Source organism: Typopeltis vanoorti, chromosome 19 (assembly GCF_054136105.1).
Source record: "Typopeltis vanoorti isolate ZY-2024b chromosome 19, IOZ_Tvanoo_1.0, whole genome shotgun sequence".
Lineage (NCBI taxonomy): Eukaryota > Metazoa > Arthropoda > Arachnida > Uropygi > Thelyphonidae > Typopeltis > Typopeltis vanoorti.
In genome coordinates, this window is record NC_143567.1 from 82,059,876 (window position 1) to 82,082,072 (window position 22,197).

The following is a 22,197-nucleotide window of genomic DNA, read 5'->3' on the forward strand; positions in this document are numbered from 1 at the left end:
TTTGTTAATAAATGCATGCATTTATAAGCATTCCATTTTGGCTTTTATTTTTGTAGACAGAAGATGTCTTAAGCTTGCGTGGCAATAATTGAGCTTTGAGTTGTGTATCGAAGGCCGATGCTTGCTCGTCTACTCAAAGCTACCTTGGTTTGCTCGGTTGTAGGAGCTTCCAGGTCCTTGCTGCAGCACTGTGATTTCATCCGTGCACATAGCCATTTCCACTCCCTTCACGTTGTCTTAAACGCAGGCCATATGCAGTCAAAGTAGCTCTAGCCAGTGAGCTTCAGCTAGCCTTTGCAAGTGTGAATGTTGCTTGGGAAAATTAAGTTACAACTAACTTTTTATGATGATGTTATTGACCAGTTCATAAAGAAGAACCGTAGGGTAGAATTTGTATTCAAGTAGCTAAATTAAAAAAGATAGAATATCATTTGTAAAATAAATGTTGTATTTGTATGATTAAATGTACATAAATTTCTAAATACATAGTTTTAAATGGTCAGTATTTATTATTCTGCTAATCAGACTTCAATCACACCTCACTCCCTGAATGATAACAAGAGCAAGCATGAATTTCAAGACCAGCATTCGCCTCTGGCTAGCAGTATGGACAAAGGTAAACAACTGCCAGCTTAATGTGGCCAAGTGAAAGGTGATGCACTTTGAGAAGATATTGATGGAACTGAACTGCAGGAAACTGATGAGGTCAGGGAGTTGAGGACTGTGGACAGGGAGATGAAGTTTAGATGGAATATTGCAAAGGTAACCAAAACAATACATCAGATTACATGGCTGTTGAAAAGCACACTAACAAACAGGAATAGAGAGGTTATTGTTTACCTATATAATGCTTTAATAAGCTCACATCTGAACTTCTGAATTCCATTCGGATGAAGAAGTAGTGCAGAGGATCCAGAGGCAAGTGACAAAAATTATGGCAGGTTTATGGAATGCTTCCTATGATAATAGATTGATGATCTGTAGGCTTCAAAAATTAGCTGATAGGCAAAAAAAGAGGAGACATGATAGAATCATTTAAGTTATTAAAGCGGTTTTACAGGATTGGCACTGAAGAATTTTTTTCAGTAAATAGCAAGAAGGGAGAGAACAAGGGATCACTTGTGGAAATTTTATGAGTGGGGTTAGCAAAGGTGTTGGGACTAGATTTTTTGTTTTGGAGAATGGTGAATGGATGGAATGAGTTGTCAGAGGTAATTGTGAGTGATTCATCAGTGAATAATTTTGAGGAAAGGTATGATAGGTGTTGAGTGAATAATGGATCTCCCATGATGAGTCTTCTGACTCCATGGAGATACCTGTATAATAATAATAATAATAATCTTGTTTCTTCCTCCTGTGCCAAAAAATAATGTACCCTTTCACTTCTATTCCTGTCAGGATATATTTTTCTGTTAACCATGTTGCACTAATACCAATAACTTTTGAAGCACTGAGTAATTGATTGCACAGAGTGAATTGTATACACCAAACATATTCCAGATCTGCACATTCTTGCAATCATGTCATTTATTATCAGTGCTCCTCTCCACAATGTCACAGTAAGGAAGTACACCCACTATCCTTCCTCTTCACGTGTTCCTGCTGCACAATTTCTAACATCGATCTCAGATCCATTGCTACTCAGTTTGCACTGCATGTGCAGTCATTTATAACAGCGCTTCCCAAACTGTGGGCCCCGGCCTCCTTGGGGGCCATAGGTTTTGTTGTGGGGGGCCGTGAAATAATGAAAACAAATTTTTTTTAAGACTAAGTAATTTTTTTTTTATCTTAAAAGAAATGTATTTAATTTTTATTACTTATTATTTCTTTTTTGTTATTTTTTATATTTTAATGGGAACAAATCGCATTGGTGCGGGTTCACAAATTTTGCTTCCTGTGTATTTCGGCGCTTATTGAATATTAGTAAATATATGCCTATTCATATAAGTTTCATTATTTCAATGCAGAAATCTAAGAATTGCAGTTTCAAATATTTCACCTGATACTGACTTGTTGTGTAACAGTATTGAAACACATCTGTCACATTAAATTGTTATTAAACTTCTTTTATGTTTTTAATTTTTTCTTTATTACTAATCGTTTTACGTTTCATGTGCTTGTACTGCAAATGTAAATTAACAATATATATCTATCTATATAAAAATATGAGATAATGTACCATCTCAAATGTGTATGTAAGATGCTAAAAATGTAATATTTGCATTTGATTTTAGCAATATTTGCTGTGTATATTTTGTATTGAATATAAATACAATAAATATAATAATAATATATGTCTAAATTATGATTTTTTATGATTTTTTTCGAGGGGGGCCGTGAAATATTTTAATTTTTCCAAAGGGGACCCCTGACATCCAGAAGTTTGGGAAGCACTGATTTATAACAACCATCTCTAAGTACATTTTGTTTTCTCTTCATTACCATAACTAGGGTTCATATATTTTTGAAAAAAAAAATACGGGACACTTTATTTTCTTACTTACGAACATCAGCAAAGGGAAAAGAATTTAATTAATTATAGCAATCTTAAAATTGAACTTTAAACAATACTAAATCATTGATCTTTGCCTGTGATAAACTTCTCAGATGACTGTATTTTCTCAAGTAAAGAATGATTATGTTTTACCAAGTTATGAAATTCCACACAGTCCTTATTGAAAAACACTTTAACAATGAGCATAGCTTTCACAGTTTCTACAGATAACCTATTCTTTTTGTTTGTCCATGCGGAGGACACTGACTTGTAGAAGTAGGGAGATTCTTGTTCCATTGTATAAGGCTTTGATTAGGCCACACATGGACTATTGTGCCCAGATTTGGTCACCGGATTTTCAGAAGGATGAAGAGATGCTGGAAAGGGTCCAAAGGCGACTGACTAAGGTAGTTTCTGACCTCTGGAATGTTGAGTATGAGGAAAGATTGAGAAGATGTAATTTGCAGAGTCTGGTGGAGAGTAGGAAGATGGGAGATATGATAGAGACCTACAAGTTGGTAAGGGGTATAAGATCAATGGTGGAGAAGTTCTACAGAGAATAGTGGGAGATCAGGGGAGAACCAGAGGTCATCCCTGGAAACTGTATAAAGAGGATGTGAGTAGGGGAGTGAGAGGCAGGTTTTTTCATGCAGAGTTGTGAATGATTGGAATGCCTTGCCTGAGAGTGTGGTGTCTGCAAGGAGTTTGAGTGTGTTTAAGACACGGTATGATGAGATGTGTTGTGTGATAAAAGGACCTCCCAGATGAGTCTTTGACTCCATGAGGTCTTGGGAAATAATAATAATAATAAGGAGTTCATCCTGGAAAACAGTCTTTCAATACTACCATTTGTGTCAGGAATGCAGCAGAAGAACTGAACAATCTTCTTCAAATTTATTAATTCATTTACTCCAACACTGTTGAATAATTCTTACCAAATATCTCCTGTAGATTTTGCTTTAATTTCTTCTTTCTTCTCTGTAATTGCCTTTTTCAAGATCATCACCTCATCAAACAGTTCAGTTTCATTGATTTTTGTGTTTGGGCAGACCTCTTCAATAGTTGTTACACTTTTCTGCACACTTTTCCAACTGAGACTGGCTTCTGGATTCTTCAATAAAATCCAAGACAAACTTTCAAAAGTAAGAGTGTCAGAAAACCGTTCTTGGATGTATTCTATACAGGTGTTATAAAATTCATTTTTATAATTACCATAATTCTTCTCAGTGATGAGTCCATCTTCAATTAATGCCTTCAGTAAGGACTGTTCTTTCCTTGTTGCAAAATCATTATCTCGTCTCTGCTGAAGTTTCTCTAAGAGGCTTTCAATAATGGATTTTGCTTCAGCAAGAGTGACTTTTTCATCTTCAATTGCACAAATTGTTGCATGAAACATTTCAGATCGGCATTCTAGAAATGTGGCTATTAACTCTGAAAATGGATTACTAAAGAAATTTTTTAGAAGCGATGGTGGTTTATCAAGTGAAAGAACATGATTTGAGAACATCTCATTCATCCTTTTGAGAGCAGGGTACAGAGACAACCATCGCATTTTTGAGTGCCCTAACACTGTCTTGTACTCAGTATTTAAAAAGTCACAAAAACCTTTGAGTGGATGCACTCTAACAGTATAGATATAAAAATGCTGATATAATTTTTCAACGACAGCTTGAACGTCCATGGGCAATGTATCAGCTGCACATTGTATAGCATTATTTATGATATGGGATGAACAACCAACTCCTATCAATGTACGATTCAATTTTGATTTCAATTTATGAAAAACATTGTTCTTTCCTATTCTGGAACTTCCACCAAAATTTGTATTAGTATTATCTGCTGACAAGGCAACAACTTTCTTTTGAATATTCCACTTTGTCACTAGTTGCCATACATTCTGTAAGTTGGTCTGCAGTTTCACACGATTAAAAACTCTAGAGCCATCGTTTTGATGGCCTCTTCTGGTATGAAGTATCGAACTAGAACTGGAACTATTTTCAAAGCACTGTGGTTAGAACTGTCTATCATTATTGACACATAATTAACTTTCTCAAGTTCGTTTCTGAAAACAGCCATTGCATAAGGTGCTAATACGCTCACAATTATAGCTTGAATCTTCTTTTGACCACAAGTGAACTTTTTGTCACATAGTTTCTGGATTATTTTCAATGTGCAGTCCATAGAACTGAAACTCTGGTTGTGCATGCATGCATACATGATATGCAAATGCAGCTTCATCAGCTGCAAGATTTCTTTCCATTTCACCCATTGTTTCTTTAGAAAAATAATCTGACACTTTACTACTTACACTTGCATTTTCTGCTAATTTGTGTCTCTTCGTAGCGATGTGCTGCGTGATGTATGTCTGACCGACCGCCGTGTTGTATGCTGAATATTGCATTATGTATATTTCACTTTCTCGTCGACTTTGCCATCACAATTACATGGTATAATAAAAGGGTATTCAGTCCTTAGCTTTTCTGTGAGAACACACTTTCTCTTCGGCATTTTAAAGGCATATAAAATAATAAAACTAATTACGTTTCATAACAGATCTGTGTCATATCAAATAAGCCGTGCTTAGTTATTACAACATCTGCTAGTTGCACTATTCTTGCAACATGTCAGTATTGTCAATTGATAAGACAATTTTATGATCAATAACTAATATTGATTTCTTGGCAATTGCATGTTTTATGTTTAAGAATGGGAATGTTAAACACAAATCCACAAATTACTGGACAATTCTGCATCCTGAAGAGTTTTATCGGGATGCCAGGACACAAACTCGTAATAAGGGACAAGTAGTAGAGGTTCGGTGTAGTGGTTGAGACAGTTGTAGGTATCCTCCCGCGACGAGTCTTCTGACTCCTTGGAGGTGTCAGGAATAATAATAATAATAATAATATACGAACCCTAACCATAACCATCTTCCCTGTCATTCCCCCCCCCAAGTAAGTACTCCTTTAAATTTCTTGTCTTTACACTCCAAATTACTCCAGTATCCTTCAATCGCTCTTCTCCCATATCCTCTTCTATTGTTTCCACACTCATGTGATCCCTTCATCTCCCCCCCCTTTTTTTTTATTATTTTTACACTCTCTTGGCACTCATTTCTATGTTTTGTCTTATTCTTTCATTTCCTCGATCTCTTGTTCCATCCAATCTCTCCCTTGCTCTCTCTCTCTCTCTCATTCACTTAACTCTCACTTCTACTTGCATTAGCTAATCTTATCTCTAGTTTTCTAACCTTTCCATTCACTGTCTTTAACTCAGTTATCATACCTTCGACCTCTGCTTTCCTTTCCAAGGATTTAAGTGTAACAGTGCAGGGTCAGAAAGCAAAAACAGTCTATCCTGACAGGATTTCATATTTGCAACAAAAGTCTGAGGATCAGCACCATCATTACTGAATGGATGGCTGACCGGTGCAATCCTTCCCTTCAGGCTAGTCAGTGGAAGAGCAATGAGAATACAGTAATACTCACCTTACGATGTTTTATTTTATGAAGATCCGCTCATATGATGCTTTTCAATTATGACCAATGCCCAGTGATATGACATTACATTCACTCATACAATGGTTTCACCAACATGATGATGCTGCTGTAAATCACCCAATGAATAGAGTTCATGAACTCAGTTTATTTACACATCATTGCTTGCCACTTCTCTTTGTGTTTTGGTTTATTTTATTGTTGTTAATAATGGCAGATAAAATTCAATGTAACTTTTGCTTTCAGTAAAAAGAAAATATGTAAATCTATTTTTGAAAATATTTTCACACAAGGTTGTAAACCTATAACAGATCTGTGTCATATCAAATAAGCCGTGCTTAGTTATTACAACATCTGCTAGTTGCACTATTCTTGCAACATGTCAGTATTGTCAGTTAGTACCATGAATGGGCTACGAATTTTTTTTTTTCTATTTATTAATTATATACCATGTGCCGGCCTGGTTGGCTGAGTGGTTAGCGTATCCGCTCTCCAGCCAAAAGGCTGTGGGTTCGAATCTGCCGTGGACATAGATGTTTGTGAAAATAGTGGTGGTGGTCAGCACTAGATGGCACTGGTGTAGATGATGAAGGTAGTTGCAGTTAGTGGAGTAGTGGAGACGGAGAGCTGTAGAGCAAGTGTCCTCCCTCGATGAGTCTTTGAACTCCCTGGAGGTGTTATGTAATAATAATATTTATATTTTTATTAATTATATATATATATATATATACACACACACACACACAGCGTATATTGTATTTTAATTTATTCTTACATAGTTGGGAAATCCTGCTCTAGAGACCAAAAATGGAACTTTTTCAAATCATGTCAGGCCGCTGATAAACAGGATGGTGGTCTCACCCCAGGCAATGAAATTCATCTCTCACCTAAAGACAACCACAAACATCTGTGCCAACAGTGGGATTTGAACCTGTGACCTACTGGTTGGAGAGCAGATATGCTAACCATTTGCACAACTAGGGTGGCAATTTCATTATACTAAGATTAAAATGATTAAATTTACTGACAATAGCAGAGGCGGCCGGTGAAAATTTTAAGTGAGGGTGCTGCATATACAAAATAAAATTTTAAAATATATATTTTTTTCCTAATCAGTAACCAATTTATTAATAAATAAATTTACATATTAAAAAATTGCTTTATTAAAAATATTTCACCCTCACCACGAACAAACACCAATAATAAAAGTTTCGTATCTCACAGAAATAACACGTGCAAGCATATGATCCACTGCCCAAATGAGCAGTGTCGGAATCACTTGTAATGTGCAATCACAAGTGTAAACAAATATCGGCAAGATTAGCTGCAATTGGCCGAACGTGAGAATTATGACACTGCATTAGATCGCAGTGCATTTGTTTCGTGTAATGATAATTGAAAAAATATAATTCTTTCACATTTTCAACAGTGACACTCGTCATAATTCAGCTTTGTATCTATAATAAATAAATATGTTATTTTAACAAAATAAAATAAGATTTATAAAAAATAGTTCACCCTCACCAGAAACATGCACCAATAATAAAAGTTTCATACCTCAGAAATAACACGTGCAAACATACAATACACTGCCCAAACAAGCAGTGTCGGAATCACTTGTAACGTGCAATGAGAAGCGCAAATGAATAATGGTGAGATTAGCTGCAATTGGCCGAACGTGATAATTCCGACACTGCGTTAGATCGCAGTGCATTTGTGTTGTAATCTAAAGCATTAATCGAAAAATTCCAATTGTTAACTATTCAATCAACCTTTAACATGTTGTATTGCATTTATATAATGTTGTAAGCATTGTTATTTATTTATAAACACAAACAAAATTTAATTTTTTCATTTTTTCCTTGGGGGGGATGCTGCAGTGTCACAGTGCTTATGTACGAGCTGCCACTGGACAATAGTGTATTGAATACTTTAATAGGCCATAAGCTAAAGTTATCTCACACTACTGTTGTTACAGTTGTTAAAAAACAAAGATAAAGTTCTATGTGAAGTGAAAAAGCTACACTAGTAATACTACAGTCAGTAGGACACTCAGGATTTAATCTTGGGGGGAAGGCGAGTTGAGTAGACGATTTGAGAATACACACTACGCATCACATACGACCTATGACTGAGCATCTGCAATAATCGCTAATTCATAAGTAATATAGAAATAGAAGACACGACACAACATAAATAAAAAAAAACTGAATTTTAATTAGGAAAAGATTTTTGGAAAATTTTTTAGTGCCTTTTTCCTTTTTCTTTGGGGGGCTCAGCCCCTTGGCTCCTTCTGGGTGCGCCACTGACTACAGTTATCTGTAAACATGACAATCTTACTGCCAAAATGGAAAAACTTTTAATAGCATAGAATGATAACCAAACTGGTTGCCAAGTTCCCTTTTTTTATGGAGAACCCATTCACAAGAGGTTGGTCAACCAACAGTACACTAGTACTATGGATGGGCAATAAGGAACTTGTTCACATTTGACTTGAAAAGTTGAAAATCTGTTGAAAATTGTATTTCTTAGAAAACGTGGTGAGAGACTGTTCCAGAGGGCAGCAGTGGAAGGGATGAACGAAGAGGAAGAGAAATTTGTTGTGTGGGTTTGTAGTTGAGCTGTGATTGGTGTTTGATTGGTCATGAACAGGTTTGGACAAATTTGACAAAGGGCGAGAGAATTATTGTTGTAAATTCTGATGAACAATGGCCATAAAAGTATTTATAGAAGATGAAGGCTTCAGAAACAAAGCTTGTGTGAAAGTGAGTGGAGTGTATTTCCCTTTTCTGATAAAATCCGGTATTTTTAGGGAGCTCTTAAGGACACCACTCCAGATGTAGAGTAGTATTCAATGGTCGGGCAGATTTGTGATTTGTATAGAGTTAGGAGCTGTTTGAAGTAAAAGCAATGCCTTCAGTGAAAGAGAAAACCTAATTTTTTCAATACAGAGGAGGCAATATTTGTGATATGTTTGTGCCAAAGAGATTTGAGGTTAGAGTTATCTCAAAAAGGTAAATCTTATCTTGAATAGAGACTTGGGTATTATCGAGGGTAAGATTGGAAGAAAAGGGTTCTTTTTCATAGGAAAAGATGTTCAGTTGTGTTTGTCTAGCATTGAAGTTGACAGGGTTATCCAAATCCGATTGATGAATCTTTTGAAGATCAGAATTTAAGCTATTGCATGTTAAAGTTCTGCAGGTTGTTGTGATTTGTGCATTGCAAGATTTGTCAAATGAAAAGGAGGAGTGCAGTGTGCTGTCATCAACAAAACTGTGTACTGGATTGGCAGTCAGCTGAGGTAGATAATTTATGTATAGAAGGAAGAGGGTGGGTGAAAGAATAGATCCTTGTAGCTCCCCAGCATTAGTTGCATAATCAGAAGATAAGGAGCTATCACTCAAAGTAAGCAACCAGTCAGAAAGCCATCTATCAAATTGCAGAACTCAAGGGGCAGACCAAATGATGGGAATTTACTTACTTCATCAAAAGCCTCTGAGATATCAAGAGCAACCACTTGGGATTTGCCAGACACTTTTCCATGCTGTTTTTCCAGAGATGGATGATATAGTTTAGTAGATCCCTGTTGATCAGCAGTGATGGATTAAGCCAAACTATTCAGAATAACTGAAAGTGATCCAAAAAAAGATTGGAGCCATATATGAATAAATTCCACAAGAATTATTATTATTATCAGTGCTTTTTTTCTGGTGGTACATAGTACTGACACCTTTTTCCTTAAGTTTTTAAAAATTTGCGATTTATTGAACAGCAAAATGTATTATAAATATCCCGGTAGATGGTACTGTGTTCACAAATTGAATTTTCGGTTTTGATTACTCATAAGTTACTCATTAGTACCTTGCTTTGTACTAATGATTACTCATTAGTACCTTGCTTTTCTGTTTCATAGGTTGGTATGCAACCGGAAACAGGAAGTTGTGTTCACTTCCGATTGCTTCCAATATCAGTTTATCAGTTCTGTATTCACTCGGCAACAGGCAGGTGTTGACGTGAGTTTTGAATTAATCTAAGTTAAATCAGTGCAATAATTGTTCAAAATGAGTAAAATAAGTAGTTACTATATGCCAATGAGTAAAAAAAAGAAGGCTGAAGAAGCAGAAATTGTTGAATCTACTTGTGATCCTGTAAAACAGAAAACTAGCACCGAAAATACACTTGGTGAAGAGGATCACGAAACCAAGACCAAAGATCCACATGGTCAAAAGGAAGCAGATTCTGATAATGACTGGCTCGAATGTTGGACACTTTTGCAGAAAAATGACTTCTGTGAGAGAAATGAGTGGCTGTATGTCAAGAATAAAATGTTGGGCCGTAAAGTGTGTCATGATGTCTGAAGTCTTGCCGTCGATAAACACATGGGAACGAAAATTTCAGTGGAGTGGGCAAATGGTAAAAATTGGTCATTTTGAAAAATCTCAAAAACAACAGTTAATGTCATTTATGAAAAGATTTATGATCATAAGGAGAGTGCAGCACACAAAGCATGCCAAAAACAAAATCTGAAGCAAAAAACAAAACATTAGAGAAAATTTTCCAAAATACTTTGTCTCATAATAAAGACAACAGGAAAAGTGTTTCGAACTGTTTACAAAGTCGCGAGGAGAAATCAATCGTTTAACAAATTTGAAGATGAAATAAATTTAGAGGAACTTAATAGCCTAGACATGCGATATATTCTTCATTCTACAAATGCTTGCTTGCATTAACACTGTGAGCCATATCGCAAATGAATGAGAAAAACATTAATAGATAATATATAGTGAACTCCAAGAACAAAATACCATTACTTATTGATGAATTAACAACTGTGAGTAACACAACAACATTGATTGTTATTATTCGTATAGTTCTTCCTGAACTTTCGGCTCCTGTGAGTCTTTTCCTAGATTTGATTGAATTATCAGATGTAACTGCTAGAGGAATTCTAAACTCTTTAATTAGTCATCTTGAGTGTTTAGGATTATCTGAAGATTACTTAAAGGAGGATTTATTGTCTGTAGTGATGGTGCAGCCATGTTGTTTGGTGTGTGTAATGGTGTAAGAAGGCTAATGCAAGAGAAGTTTCCTAGTGTTATTTTCTGTCACTATGCTAGCCATCGCCTTGAATTGTCTGTTAGTGACACAGTGAACAGTGTAGCAGGAGTGAATCACTTTAAGAGTTTCATGGACAAACTTTATGTGACTTATCATGCTTCACCTAAGAATTCTAGGGAACTACAAGAATGTGCAGTGACTCTAGAACTTCAACTTCTTAAAATTGGCAGAATTTTAAGCACTCATTGGGCTGCATCTAGCTTTCGACTGTTTCTGCAGTGTGGCAAGACTTTGAAGTCCTCATCCATCATTTTCTGGAGGCAAAAGAAGACAGCAGAAGAAGTAAAACAGATCGCTTTCTTTATAAGGGCTTTTTGAGAAAAACAACATCATGCAGGTTGTTCTTGATTTGGGCCTTATGTGTGATGCTTTCCAAGAACTTAGTGAACTAAGTCTAGATTTACAAGAGAGAAATATTAACTTATACAAAGCAGACAGGAAGATAAAGAATAAGTTCAGCTTTTTGAAGAAAGAATTGAATAAAGGAATTCTGTACTTCAGTATTTCTCTTCAAAGTCAGAAGCACATGAAGTTCAAAGGGATTGAGCTCCAAAAAATGAAAGACACAGTCCTGCAATAAGTTCATCTGCTTTCTATAAAAGTCTGAAAGAAGCTGTTGAAAAGCATCTGCTTGAAGGAGATGATGCTTATTTGCCTGAATGTGCTAAGATTTTAGATTCCAGGTATTGGCTAGAAAATCCTGGGAAGCATCTGACATTTGGTGAAGTGCAAATTAAAAAGTTGGCATGCAAATTTCGTTTAAATGAAAGACAAGCAGTTCGTGGTTTCCATGAATATCTTCAAGAAAATAAAGTCTCAGACATACTTCCCTATACATACCCCAGACATACATCTCCCCTACTTCCTCCAGTATAGCTCCTCCAATAGAGTATGCAGTGACACATCGATGGAACACTGCATATTCTATTGGAGGAGCTATACTGGAGGAAATAGGAGACCAGAGATCTGGGGTGATGATTGATAGAAACCTAAAATTTAGGGGGACATATTGCAAAGTTGGTGAAGGTAACACAGAGGATTGCTGCAATAATAAGATGGACACTGACCAGCAGAGATAAAAGAGTTATCATTCCATTGTATAAGACTCTGATCAGACCATCTAAACTATTGTTCACAGATTTGGTCCCCAGGATTTGAAGGGAATAAATTAACTGTGGAAAGGGTACAAAAGGCGGATAACAAAGATGGTTTCAGGACTGTACAATGCTAATTATGAGGAACAGCTGAGGGAATGCGGACTGCAGAGTTTGGTGGATAGAAGAAGGAGAGGTGATATGATTGAGACTTTTAAGCTGTTGAGAGGTGGTTACAGGGTTGACACTGGGGATTTCTTTCGCTTGGTGAACAGCGTGAAGGAATGATGATAAGGGGCCGTCCCTGGAAGTTACGAAAGGAAACTTGTGAGCAAGAGGGTGAGGAGTGGTTTCTTTGCATGGAAGGTGGTTGAACCATGGAATGCATTGCCTGATACATTGGTGAAAGCAAGAATGGTCAATGAGTTTAAGGAGTGGTATGATAGACTTTGTGTTTCCTAAGAGGGACCTCCCACGATGATAATTAATCTCCTAGCATGCAGCAACTATGTTAATTGGTGATCCACTGACTGTTCTTTACTTTTTATTCCATTCTTTTAACTGTTTGTATGACACTGAAGATGTATCATACAAACAGTTAAAAGAATTTCAGTACGAAATACTTGTACCTTTATTAATTATAAGTTATTACTGTGGTTTTTACGTGTTTTATTATTAAATATCTTCCGGGTCCTACTATCCTTTCATCAGGATAGTAGGACCTCCTCTCATTCAGTTCAATCCTAGAAAATATGGCTGCTCCGAAGTCATCATTCTGCAGTTGATACCAAAAGCAAGAAGCAATCTAGAGACAACGAGGGTATATCGGAGGATATGTTAAAAGTGTGGAAGTTGCTGTAATAACATTTTCGTGGTGAGTGTCAGTACCTTTTTTCCCAGAAAAAAAAGCACTGATTATTATTATTATTATTCATAATAATAATAGGCAGGATTTAGGAGATGTAGAGGAACTACAGACCATATAGCAAATATGAGATGGATTATGGAAAAACAAGAAAATTTCAGAAGGAAGTATTCATCTGTTTTATTGATTATGAGAAAGCTTTTGATTGCATGAATTGCAATAGACTGTGGATTGTGATGAGATTGTAATGGGAATACCTGTGCAACCTTTTCATACAACTCTCTGGATAAGAGAGTTGTATGAAATGGTTGTTATATGCATTCCAGGTCTCTCAACTGAGTAATACAAGTTCTAAACATGTTTAAAACCACTTTCACAGAAAATATAATTCGCAGCATTAAATATTGAATTTATCCATGTAAATAATGAAAACATTTTTATAGTTGCAATAAATTCAGTAAATTTTGTTAAATAATGCAAATAGTAACAACTTACAACGACATCGCAACAAAACCTACTAAATAGCTACTATTTAGTAGCATGATAAAACGTAACAAGGTTGCCACGAACGTACCAGTAATAAATCTGGCAACCCTGTTGAAAGAAGTAGTGGTATTCTTGCATGGTCTGCCACTTAAGTAATTTGAGTTGCTGGTGTATAATTCATTTCCAGTAATTGTTAGTTCTTATTAATTATTACTTAATTACTGCTGTATATAATTTTGCTCTTTATTAATTTGTGAACTCTTTTACAATGGCAGCTAGCACTAATAAAAAAAAAATAAAATTATCACAGAAAGGAAGTGGAAAAAATTTCCAAGATGCTTGGAGTGAACAATATGGTGCTATTGATAGAGGTGAAAAAGTTCTCTGTAAATTGTGTGGTGAGCTATCTGGGTGTAGAGCTTGGAATATAAGAAGACATTTTGAAACTAAGCACAAATGGCTCCAAGAAAAAAACTTTTGAAGAACGCAAAGAATACATATCACAACATCTAAAACTGGCAGAATTACAATTGGGGACTTTAATTAAATTTGTTTCAGGACCTTCAAATTTAGCAGCCACAAGTTACTGTATTTCACATACTATTGTTGAACATGGGAAACCACTTAGTGATGGTGATTATATTAAAGAAGCTTTCGTAAAGTGTGCACCATTTTTATTTCAGGACTTTAATAATAATGAAGCTATTGTAAAGCGCATGAAAGAGTTACCATTAAGTAGAAATACTATTAAAGACAGAGTTATATCAATGAATGCTAGTATAGAAAATGTAGAAAATCAAATACAACAAGACTTGAACTCATGCCATTGTATTTCCATTTGTCTCAATGAAACTACAGATATTATGTCATCAGCTCAATTGGCTATTATTGCAAGGTATGTTCACGGTGATTCTATGCACGAGGAATTGATAAAGTTAGAAAATTTACCTCAAAACACGACATATGCGACTGTGTTGTTAAAGTGTTCCGTGAGAAACAGATAGATTTATCGAAAATATTTTTGATTACAACTGATGGCACGCCTAATATGGTTGGCCGTAATGTCGGTTTTATCAAACAATTTACAGAATATGTTGGTCATCCCCTAGTTTGTTTCCATTGTATTATACATCAGGAGACACTGTTTGCGAAATCAGTCTTAAAGGATTTGGATGATGTGATGAGAATTGTGACAAAGGTAACTAATTTTATTGCTGCCATGGCTTTAAACAAACGAGAATTTAATTCACTTTTAAGCGAAGTTGAATCAGTGTACAAAGGTCTATTAATGTACAATAATATTCTATGGTTGAGTTGTCCAAGTAGTTGAATGGTTTGTTGAATGTTTAAAATGAAATGAAATTATATTTAAATATGAAGGGCATGGAGCACAAATTTTCTCAGTTGAACGATTCTGCTTGGCTCAGTAAGCTGATGTTTTTCACAGATTTTTCATTGCACCTGAATGAACTTAATATACAATTGCAAGGTTTCGGAAAATCTGTCAATGTTATGTTTGGCACGATTCAAGAGCTTTGAGAATAAACTCAAAATCTTTCAAAGTGATTTAGAAAGTAACAATTTTAAGTATTTCCCAAGAGTGAAAATTTTTTTTAACAAAACCAGCCCCAAAAATCGTGAACAACATATCAACCAATCTATCGAAGTTCTAAAATCAGTAACTGAGCAAATTTCTTCTAGATTTGAGCAATTTCGAATGTTGGAACAAACAATTCAATGAAATAAAATTCATGGATCTTAAATTAGATGGCTTTGAGTGGTTGGATTTAAAAGATCTAGAAATGCAACTAGCCGACTTCCAGTGTAATCCTATCTGGAAAAGAAAGTTTATTGCTCTTAGAAATGAATTAGAAGAACTTGAGCGGAAACGTCTGCATGAAACCGCATGTAAAAATTCAGACTGAAATTCCAAGCATGTGGAATAGCCTTCCTGAAAACTTTCATGCTCTTAAAATCTTTGCTAAAGCTCTTCTAACAATTTTCTCTTCTACATACTCTTGTGAAACTCTATTTCTACCTTAAATAATATCAAATCGAAAGGGAGAAATAGATTGAGCAATGATTTGAGCACTGCCTGTGTAGCATTAAAATGTACACACTATAGCCCTTCTATAAAGCAACTTTCTACCAGTACTCAGCAACAGAAAAGTCATTAAATATAATGTAAGTTTGTAATTTCACTTTATTAAATTAATTGTATAATATGAATTCATAGATTTTATATCAATGTCCTATTAAATAAATAGCCTAATATGATATGTGTAAGTTACCATCTCTGATTATGTAGTTAAATCTATAATGCATGTATGCAAGTGGCACATCAACAACGTCAATATTTAAAAAAAAGATGTTTGACACACCTGGGTAAAAAGGTTTGCCATCACTGCACTAGGACATATAGTTTGATAGCTTTTGTTATTTTATATTTTATATTTTATAAAGACGTACAATACAAAAGAGAACAAAAAACAGGTCTTGCTTTCCATACCACTTCCACTGGACACGATGTACTCTGGCAAAAAATGACGATGTCATACATAGAAAACAACAGTTATATAAGAAAATTTAAAGAAGCTGATAATATGCTAAAAAACCCAACCCAATGCAATAAAAATCAAGGTTTAATTCTCCATCAAGTGTGGTCAGCTCTAATAAAAAATCTACCTCAATCTGAGCTCTGACTGTATTAACGAGAACAAGAACACATGACATCATCCAGTATTGTTCAACGTCAATAACGTTTTATACCTGCATTCTGTTATTTGAGTTTATGAATAGCCAGACGGTTATGATTTGTATTTATTAATTCTCTTGTTTAAACTTTAAATTATACTATTTACCCCCTGAAGATGTAAATCTTACGATTTACGAAACTTGTCGGGAACTATTATTTCAGTATTTTGTATAACTGAATAATAAAAAATGTGGTATAATCACCGAAATATATCTTTTGAACCAATTAGCCACAGAAGTCTACGCCTGCAAGCTTTTGCTATATTCAAAGTAATACAACTGCATATGGATGACTCAGATTGCATAGAACAAGGAACCAATGTTTGACTATTTCCACAAACCTGATGCTGTGAGGTGAGTCTGAATATTGTTTGATCCAACAGTATGGATAAGTAGCTGATTGGTGACAGGAGGTAACATAAGACCTTGGGTAGACTATCATAATATTCAACATAGTATTCATAATATTCAATAGATATTCAACACAATATCTATTTCTTCTGATGGCACTATTTCAAATTTAGTACCTTCACCCAACTTTGGTCTCTTATAGTTACCAAGTCCTATACAGATGGAAGGGATATCTGTGTTATACTACTTTTATGCTTGGTTGAGGAATGGAAACTTGAGTTTATGAATGAGTTAGTGCAAATGAATACTTTGCCTCACCTTTCTTCTGACATCCATCTACTTCTGGTGAGTTGTTTGGTTCTCTGCTTTCTCAGCAGTGCCTATTCCTCTCTGTCACAACTGTATTATTAAAATATAACTATAGTATAAAATAATAATAGTTAAGCTAAATGAAATAAACATTTATTCATAAATAATTCTGTAAAGTTAAAAATTATTTGATAAATGATTTTAAATGTTCACCCTTTTTTCAATGTACTTAATATTTACCAGGATATTCAAAAACAGTGGCGGCCCATGAAGTTTTAAGTGAGGGTGCTGCCTATACAAAATTTTTAAAAAATCATTATTTTTTCCCTAATTAGTAACCAATTTATTAATAAATAAATGTGTAGATTTATTTATTAATAAATTGGTTATTGATTAGGAAAAAAATAATTTTTTTAAAATGATTTTGTATAGGCAACATCCCCACTTAAAACTTCATGGGCCAGCACTATTAAAAAATGATAGACATACTGAGACCCTATTATCTTTATATGAGCAAAGTTTCATTTTCTAATACTATATTAGTGTTAGAACAATAAAAATAAAATAAAAAAATATAGAAATGTAAAGTACAGTACATAACAAAACTAATACATATAAACTAAATAATATTTTTTATTATGAAGTGATTTATACAGCATCAAATATTTTATGAACAGCACACATTATTTTCATATGTGCTTCTCTAAAACTAAAAATCTTATATCAAAATATGAATTACAAAAGTCTCAGAGTAGATATATCTAAATGCAACTATTTACATATAATGAGAATTCTGTATTTTCTAACATAAAAATAAATCCATTACAATAATAAACAGATCATTCTTATAAATGCATTACACAAACCTTAGGAGATATCTTTTGTAAAAATGCATGTAATGGCAGTCAATGTTTTGGATTTTTAGCTTACTATGAATATTGTCAGCTATAATTCTTATCACATTCCCAACACAAAACCAGAGACATTACATAAATTTGATTAATACAGAAAGAAATTCTTTAATAGAGAAGTCATAGATTTTAACAACCGTTATTTAAGTAACTCTAGAGCAAATTCCTTATTGCTTTTACTTTTAATTCCTTATTGCATTTATAAATGAATATCTTTTTAGAAGTATCATTTCATAGTAAACAAAAAGTAAATATACAAAACCTGAATCCTACTGAGGAAAAACTTCTCATGGAAGAGAGGAGAAAGAGAGAGAGAGAGAGAACCGAATAATTGACAAAGCTATTCTATCAGATTTATCCACTGATTACTCTTGATTTTGATGTAAAAAACACTAATGTTCTTCTTTTTTTTTTTTTTAAATAACTTCAATTAAAAATTTTTTTGCTGAACATTTTGTGTCACCAAAACAGCCTCAAGAGACAGAAGACACTAACAAGGATAGCAAACCTTGAGAGAAGTGGCTTTGCAACTGTATTGCACTCATCTTTATAACAGTCACATGAACTCACTCTTCCTCCCAAACCAGCTTTATAGCTGCATGGTCTTTCTGGATCTGTAATGTTAGCACACTGTCTAATCACTCTCTTGTGAGGTGGCTCTGCAAAAAATTAAATGGTATGTTAATTAGTTTTGCCACAGGATGTCTTAATCACATATCACAATGATAAGAAGATTTTTCCTATTAATACAAGCATCTGATACACATTTCTATTGAGCATATGGTACTGAAAACATGAGAAACTGTTATTATTATTATTATTATGTAACACCTCCAGGCAGTCCAAAGACTCATCGAGAGAGGGCATCTACTCTCTGTCTCAACCACTCGCAACTACCTCCATCTACACCAACGCCATCTACTGTAAACCACCACCACCACTAGTATTTTCACAGACAATCATAAACATCCATGCCGACAGCAGGATTCAAACCTGCAACCTTTTGGCTGGAGAGCAGATATGCTAACCACTGGGCCAACCGGGCTGCCCTTAACTTGATTATTTACAACAAACTTACCCAGAAACTTGGATATAATTTTTCATGCCATTTAAGACTTCTAATAAATTATTATTATTATTATTACCTCAAGACCTAATGGAGTCAAAGACTCATCTGAAAGGTCCTTTTATCACACACACATCTCATCATACCGTGTCTTAAACACACTCAAACTCCTTGCAGACACCACACTCTCAGGCAAGGCATTCCAATCATTCACAACTCTGCACGAAAAAAACCTGCTTCTCACTCCCCTACTCACACCCTCTTTATACAGTTTCCAGTGATGACCTCTGGTTTTCCCCAGCGATCTCCCACTTTTTTATCTAGAACTTCCCCAGCATTGATCCTATAACAAACACTTACTAACTTGTAGGTCTCTATCATATCTCCCCTCTTCCTCCTATCCACTAGACCAGCGATTTTCAACTGGTGTGCCGCAAGAGAGATCGTCAGGTGTACCACGAGATTTATGAAAACAAATTAATTGAAAGAAATAATGTCATAATTTGCACATTTATTTAGTGTCTGGTCTTCCATCTTCTTGTGTGTGTAAATCAATCAAAATCATGCCTATTTTTTGCCAGATCATCAAAAAAATTAAAACAATATACTTTTAGTGTGCCGCAGAATTTTAATAATTAATCTAGGTGTGCCGTATTATGAAAATGCACTAGACTGTAAATTGCATCTTCTCAATCTTTCCTCATATTCGACATTCCAGAGGTCAGAAACTACCTTAGTCAGTTGCCTTTGGACCCTTTCCAACATCTCTTCATCCTTTTGAAAACCAGGTGATGAAATCTAATCAAAACTTATACAATGGAACAAGAATCTTCCTACTCCTATAAGTTAGTGTCCTCCACATCACAAGAAGTCTTTGTGTTGTCTTCACAATTTTGGCAATGTGTTTCCTAAATTTCAGATCCTTATCCACTATCACCCCTAGATCTCTTATTTCCTCCACCTCCAACAATATATCCCTACCAAGCATGAATTCTACATCCCATCTTTGTTTCCCAAATTTGAAAACCTTACATTTTGCAACATTGAACTCACATCCCCATTTCCGTGCCCAATCACTCAATTTATTCAAGTCTTCTTTTAAGGCCACAGATCTTCTCTACTCTTCATAGTTCGTCCCAATTTGAATATCTCCATCCAAATCTTTGCCAATATCATTAACATACAAGTTTAACAGTAATGGCCCTAAAACAGACCCCCGAGGTACACCACTAATGACTTTCCTTTTCCGGGATATTGCTCCCCCATACACAACTTGCCGATACCTATCAGATAGCCAGTCACCGATCAAAGCACTAATCTAATATCCAACCCCATCCTCTCTAGTTTGACTTTTAACTTAGCATGCAGTAATCTATCAAATGCCTTTGCAAAATCTAAGTATATTACTGTGTATCCCTCTCCTCTGTCCAAGCAAGCCATCATCTTATTGTAATAAGTAAGTAGATTACTAAAACATGACCTACCTTTAGAAAATCCATGCTGTCCATCAAAAATAATACCATCAGCGCAATTCTGGATTGCGTTAACCACAACACCTGACACACAGATAGGCCTATAATTTGATGCTTGAGTTCTATCACTTCCCTTATGAAGTGGCACAATCTTGCCCTTCTTCCACTCCTTAGGAACTTGACCCAGTACAAGATTATATTAAAAAAATACGTCAAGGCAGATGTCAACTCCCTGGCACATTCCTTCAGAATATGTGATGATATATAATCAAGTTTCACAGCCTTATTAACATCAAGTATGCTCAACTCCCCATACACCTCTTGCTCTACAGTCAGTCTCTCCTCCCCATCATCAACTGATCTCGATCTCTTCCTTAAGTCACATTCACAAGAATAAAAGACCTTTATGAACTGCTCATTAGGTATCTCCAATATATCTTCCGCAGCAATTGTCCTTATATCATTTTCTCCAATCAATGTCATCATTCCATAATCATTCTTATTTTTTGCTGGCTACATATCAAAAGCACTCTCTAGGATTCTTTTGGGTTTCATTAGCTAACTGCTGCTCATACCTCACTTTTGTTACCGTTACTAACCAAGTAACCCACCTTGCCTGGTCTTTGTAATCCTCATGGAATTGGTTATTACCACTTCTCTTATGCTTATGGCCCTTTTTCTCTATTACATGCTTAATATCTTCATTCATCCATTTCACACTTACCTTATTTAACCTTCTGACCCTTGGAATACATTTAGACATTGCTTCTACTATATGGTTCTTGAATATCCCCTAAGCCGTACTGATCTCTTTTCCAGCTAACTCCTCATTCCATGTCAGGATGTCATCCTCACCTGCAAGCTGTCTCCTGAGCTCTTCATAATCACCGCCCTTGTAGTTCCGCATATACCCTTTTCTCACAGAGATCCTCACACTTCTGGCAACTACCCAGGTAATCACTTCATGGTCACTCTCACCAATTGGAGGGTGATTGGACACCTCGTTTATAATTACATCCTCTGATGAGATGACCATATCCAAGATCCTCAATCCTCGTGTGCCTCTGTCATACTGTCTGAGGTAGTTGTCCTACAAGAACTCAAGGAACTCATTTTCTTTACTTCCAGTTGCTATCTCATCATTCCTGTCTATATTGCCATAATTAAAATCACCCCCATAATGATCACCCTTTTCTTATTTGCTTGACTAATTTGATTATACATTTCATAGTCATTACCATCCACATTACCAGGTCTATAACAACATCCAACCAAGTATTTCATTCTATTCACCTCCATCTCACACAATACTGCCTCAAAGCCACTGGCACTGTTTCCCTCTTGCATCTCTACTTTATATAGCATAACTCTTTCTCTGTCATCAATAGCACTTTCCCCTCCCTTTTTACTCTTTCTATCCTCACAAAACACATCATATCCTTCCATCTCTATTCCTGTCTGGATGTCGTCCTCATTCAGCCACGTCTCACTTATTCTAACAATTTTTAGGTGAACAGACTTAATTAATAGATCAGGGGAGAACCAGAGGTCATCCCTGGAAACTGTATAAAGGGGGTGTGAGTAGGGGAGCGAGAGGCAGGTTTTTTTCGTGCAGAGTTGTGAGTGATTGGAATGTCTTGCCTGAGAGTGTGGTGTCTGCAAGGAGTTTGAATGTGTTTAAGACACGGTATGATGAGATGTGTGCGAGATAAAGGACCTCCTAGATGAGTCTTTGCCTCCATGAGGTCTTGTTTAATAATAATAATAATAATAATAATGC

General features: G+C 35.4%; 2 protein-coding genes across 2 annotated transcripts in view; one reads left to right on the forward strand and one right to left on the reverse strand.

Moving 5' to 3' along the window:
- LOC150096294 (uncharacterized) overlaps nucleotides 1-22,197 on the forward strand; it is a 232,568-nt gene that overhangs the window by 160,061 nt on the left and 50,310 nt on the right. The window lies entirely within an intron of this gene.
- The window catches only part of LOC150096296 (uncharacterized), a 53,678-nt gene continuing 49,064 nt past the window's right edge, over nucleotides 17,584-22,197 (reverse strand). The window contains exon 3 of the mRNA XM_090409156.1: nucleotides 17,584-18,538. Within this exon, the coding sequence (XP_090265282.1) occupies nucleotides 18,339-18,538 (200 nt within the window). The 3' untranslated portion in view covers nucleotides 17,584-18,338. The remainder of the gene's footprint in view (nucleotides 18,539-22,197) is intronic.